Genomic DNA, 5,142 nt, shown 5'->3' with positions numbered 1-5,142 from the left:
TGTAAGAATCATTGTTTTTTCATTCAAAAACGGATATCTCACCAGTCCAGCCACATGAAGCAATCACATTAGGTATTACAGGGTGGTACGCAACATAGGTACACGCTTCTTTGAAGGCTTCAATTTTCCTTAGAAGCTTTGATGATTTATAATCATAAAAATAGATAGAACCATCAGATGAACCAGATGCAAGTTCCCTCCCACTTAGAGAGAAACTGCACTTTATTGGGAAACCCCATACCCCATGTCCTTCGAACCGCGTATACCTGTTTAACTTGAATGGTGGCCTAGCTGAGAAAATCGCGATGTAGTTACCATTGGATTGAGCAACAAAAGAAGCTTCGTAGGGGTGATATCTCACACAAGGACAGGTGAATGCTTCTGTATAAATCTGTGATAAAAAAAAGTGTGATTAGTGTCAAGTGGCAATGTGATTATTCAGTCCCATATGACAGCTCACAAAATACATTCCCTGAAATAACATGATTTTACCATCTAATCCAAGATCCATCAACATGGAACAGACACTTTTAGTCCACACAGAACAACTGTTTGGTATTTTAATGAGCACAACTATCAGCTCACAACTGAAAAGGGACAAGGACTAGCATGCAGCTGCTTGAGAGTCAGAAGGCAGTAGATTGGGGAAGTGTTAATTTTTGAAGTATCCATGTCGGAAACATTATCTTGTAAGATTACATGTTATAGAGTAGGCAGATTCGGTTACTACAACAACATGAAAGCCTTTGTCCCAAGCAAGTTGGGGTAGCCCAAATATGAAACCCAACAGAAAAAAAAAATCCTAAAAGTTTTCCTTCACTAAACTAGGTGATCCAATTTGCATTAGGAGGTTGAGTTCAATTCAAGTTGAATCAGTTGGTCCTATAAACTTCATCTAATCTATACCATACTAGTTATCAGCCCAAAACTCATTGTGTTCTCCGCTCCCATCTTTTCCGCCAAAACGTCAGCAAAACTCCCTGGGTTTTAATTCTATGTTATTACTATGTAACACACAGCAAGTAGCATACAGTAAGCTGAATTGGTTGACCATAATTCATCAGCTTAGATTTTTTTTCTTACTTACATAGCATAAATTTAGAGTACTAAAATTTGTACTAAAAGAGTTAGTAAAGAATGTATACTAACAGAGAAAGCATAGGAACATGGCAACGAGTCAAGCCTATTCTAGCTATGGAGGACGAACACAATCAAACAAAGAATTTTAATACATATTAAAATGTTCAAAAATGGATAATGAATGGATATTCAACAATCATGAAGAAATTGGCCAACCACATATGTAGTGTTAACTGTGCATTTCAATGTACTATACTACTGCAACACTATCACGGTTGATGAAATAGGTTGTGATCAAATATTCAAGTCCTATATTAGTGTGATCGTATATTAATAGCTACATACATGTTTTTCTTCCCTCATATATTGATGGGAATGAGCTATAAGAAAATTACTTGTCAGGACAGATAGGTGCAAATATAACATGCAAATAACAACTCATTTTAAATAAGGACATTTTCTTTCTTTCGAACTTTAAGCATGCCCAACTTGAATGTGTGCATACAAATGGGGAAAATATCATTAGGTATTGAGAGGAACATAATATGCTATATCAAATTAATAACTAACAGAAAATTCTGTTACCTGGTTAGATAAAGGAACTTGTCGTAGAATATCCCATACAATTATAGTGTTCTCACTAACATTGCTTCTGGTTGTGTCAGTTGAAGAGATAAACTGTTTCCCATCAGCGCTGAACTCAATGTCAAGGATGGTGCCGAGACTTCTGTTGAACTCTTTAGTTGCCAAGCCAGTTCGAATATCCCAGAGTCTAAGAGAACCCTTGGACCCACCAGAAAGGAAGAGATTGGAGTTGCTTGGATTAAACTTGATGACCTCCACAGGTTGATCCTCCTTGAATTCCCTGATTTCTTTTCCCACTTCGGCATCAACTAGTCGTGAGGAACAATCAAACCCTCCAGAGAGTAACACGGGCTGATGGTAGGACCACCTCACATCCTTTACAGCAGCAGCATGATGTTTTAATACTCGAGCAGAAGTATTCCCATTGTTCCATACGTTCCATATGTGGACTGTATGGTCCATTCCAGCCGAAGCAAGAAGATGTCCTGTGAATTTTCTTTTTCGTGAGTATCTGCTGACAATAATATTCTTACTGAATACAATGAAAACCGAGCAGCATTATCTTGGAATTGTGTAGATGGCATCTTTTGCAGCACACCTACACAATTTACTAACTTAAAGGTGGAATTTATCATCAACCCATCTCATAAATCACGTCTAGTGGCAGTCATTAAGAGGGAGACACGATAACATGATGACATAACAAAGAATATTAATATATATTTGAGTTAAGCAACACAGCATTGAGATATATACTTCACTTTTCTACAGGGATACTTTACAGAACAAGAATACTTCAAACTTTGTTCGACACAGTCAAACTTTGTTCCTTGAGCGGGATGAAAATGGGATAATATGGTGTGTCTAGTCTCGAGGGTGATATTTCTAGGTAACACTTTGCAAGGTATCATTAACTTCAGTAATGATGTCAATATCAGGACATGTGTCACGTGTGATTTATTTACTAGTTAACATACCATACTTGTATCATGTTAGCAGACCCAATCGGTCATAACATAACCATGTCGTTATGAACCAAAAACTGAATATCAATGATAATGAATTTTCTCAAAAAGCGAATGCATAACTCTAGAGAACACTTACAGGTTACATTGCAATACTTGTAAGTTTGTTTATTCGTAAAAGCAAAAAAAGCGAAGTAAAGTATAGTATGTCAGAATAATTACTGACCATGACTCGGTGACCAATCCACACAATTGACAGCTTTAGTGTGACTGGTCAAAGACACTGAGAGCTTCGAAGGTAAACTGTTGGTTGATCCAGACTTCGGTTGGCATCGTAAAGATCGCAAAATGTCAGGTCGAATATTTGAATCAGTGAGAGATCCCAGAACTGTAATCAAAAGCACAGAGCACATGAGCGAGGAACATAAATGATGTTTAAGAAAATAAAACTAAAGTACATGTGTGTATTTTTTCAATTCGCATGAGGTAAATATCACTACCAGGGACAAAACAGGACTTGGGTTTCCTCACACAGCGATTAACAATTCACTGATTTTAACTCGCCACATAGATTTAAGTTCAACCATTACCGGTATCCAAACAGACAAGATCAAGTCGCTGCTAGAAAGTCCACTGTTACAAGCAGGGATGAGTGACACCCAATTTTATGTTGATGTAGATCACAAAAGGATCTAACTTAAAATTTTGGTTACGATGCATTTCCGGATATTTCAGCTTCCAACCTAACAGGAACCGGGAACCTAGAACGACTTATCCAGCTTTTGCAATGTCTGACACAAAGGGTCAAGAGTCCTTACCGGGAGCCATCGGCGGCGGAAGCGGTGTCTCGGAGACCGTGGGGGCCTGCGACGCGGCCAGGAGGGCGCGTTCCCTCTTGGAGACGTACCTTCCGCTGACGGGGGCGGCCAGCGGCGGCGCTGGTTGGGGCTGCAGGGTGGGGAGAGGAGGAGGTGGCGGGTACGGGGTAGGCCCCCACCGAGGCCGCTTTGGGGGTGGCGGGGCAACGGAGGGGGGGCCTGTGTCGACCCAGCTGGGAGCCGGGTTGCCGTCGGCTTCGTCCTCTGAGGCGGCGCCGTAGGCGGCAGAGAGGAGATCCATCGGCGAAGAGGAGCCGGCGACGAGCACGGGGGTGAAGGGCTATTTGATAAAATGACCCACTTTATTTTGGCATTTGACACAAACGGCACATTTACTTTGGCACAGAGGAGGGGAATTTTATATTTTTGCCCCTGTTTACTTGGTAATTTTATAATTTACCTTAATTTACTTTGTAACTCATTTTTTGCCCCACTTTTGATCTTTTGCCCCTTTTGAATTATTCTGATTTTTTTTTCCTTTTGTTTTGAGGATAAGGCTACAAACTTAGGATTGTAGTGCCCCTAATATACATTTTCTCTTCACACCGACATCGCTAGCAAGGTCCATGCTCGTTTCTCTTCCACCATAACTCATGCTCGAATTGGAACAAAATGCACAAGTTAAATTCCATAGAGACACCACTATTCGTGTTATTCTAGCTCTACCATCAACAATACTAAGTATGAAAATCAAGAGGAGAATATTACACCCATCGAGAGCCAAGGTATTGCTCTAGGAATCCATCGCACACCTCAGTCCATAGCCATCCCTCAATTATATTGTTTTTGCCTACCAAACGAAAGAACAAAAAACAAATCAGACAAGTCTAGGTACAAGAGAGGAGTAAGAAATGGAGGAGGTTGATCTCTAGATACCGGGATGCACCGCCACCGTCTTTCGTGGTCATCGCAGAAGTTGCCACACATGGACGCCAATATCTCCCATTTTAATAATTGATACCAATCTCAACAAGAGGGCTAATATTAGAAACAAATATGAAACTAATCCGAGAATAAGTTGTATATAGAGGTTGTATTTGATATGGTCAAGTAACACAAAGCTACTACCACATACCAAAACCGATTGTACTCACCTAGACTACAAAATAATGTAAGAGAAGTGAGTAGAACCACCATATATAGAGAAAACGCCCCCACAATTGATGAACTTGAATTTAGTTGCATAAATTGTCAAACATGACCTTCCGTAGAGTTTTCACTATCTAATCAACCATGCAAATCATCAAACAAAGAAGTAATGCATGAGATGCAAAAAAACTTAAGCACAATCCAAACTTAAGTATACATCATTTCCCTTAAACCCTCTAAACTTCTACATTGGCAACAAGTGTCAAAATGGATGACAAATTTAGAAGGTCAATATAGTACAAGTTTCTCCCCAAGATGTGCATTTCTCATAATATGAGTAAAATCAAATGAATGTATCCAACGACAAATACATGGAGGAAATCAAACTATATTTAGGATCAAATATTGCAAAAGTTTAATAAAGCTTCAACAAATGAAGCAAGCAATCCAAATATCCAAAGTACCACTTGGAAAAATGAAGATATCATGATAAGAGACAAAACAATGCTCTAAATGATATAATTAAGGAAGCTCCCAAGGTTCGC

The 5,142-nt window shown here is 39.4% G+C and overlaps 1 protein-coding gene across 1 annotated transcript; it reads right to left on the bottom strand.

Annotated features, from left to right (window-relative positions):
• On the bottom strand, nucleotides 1-3,808 carry LOC127331243 (uncharacterized). Its single transcript, XM_051357321.2, has 4 exons — nucleotides 3,449-3,808; nucleotides 2,857-3,018; nucleotides 1,666-2,150; nucleotides 1-391 (listed from the first exon to the last, which is right to left on the bottom strand). The coding sequence occupies exons 1-4, from the start codon at nucleotides 3,747-3,749 to the stop codon at nucleotides 20-22; spliced, it is 1,320 nt and encodes a 439-aa protein (XP_051213281.1). The 5' UTR covers nucleotides 3,750-3,808; the 3' UTR covers nucleotides 1-19.
• Nucleotides 3,809-5,142: the final 1,334 nt, after the last annotated feature.

Source organism: Lolium perenne, chromosome 2 (genome assembly GCF_019359855.2).
Source record: "Lolium perenne isolate Kyuss_39 chromosome 2, Kyuss_2.0, whole genome shotgun sequence".
NCBI classification, from domain to species: domain Eukaryota; kingdom Viridiplantae; phylum Streptophyta; class Magnoliopsida; order Poales; family Poaceae; genus Lolium; species Lolium perenne.
This window is presented reverse-complemented; position numbering and strand designations above follow the sequence as displayed.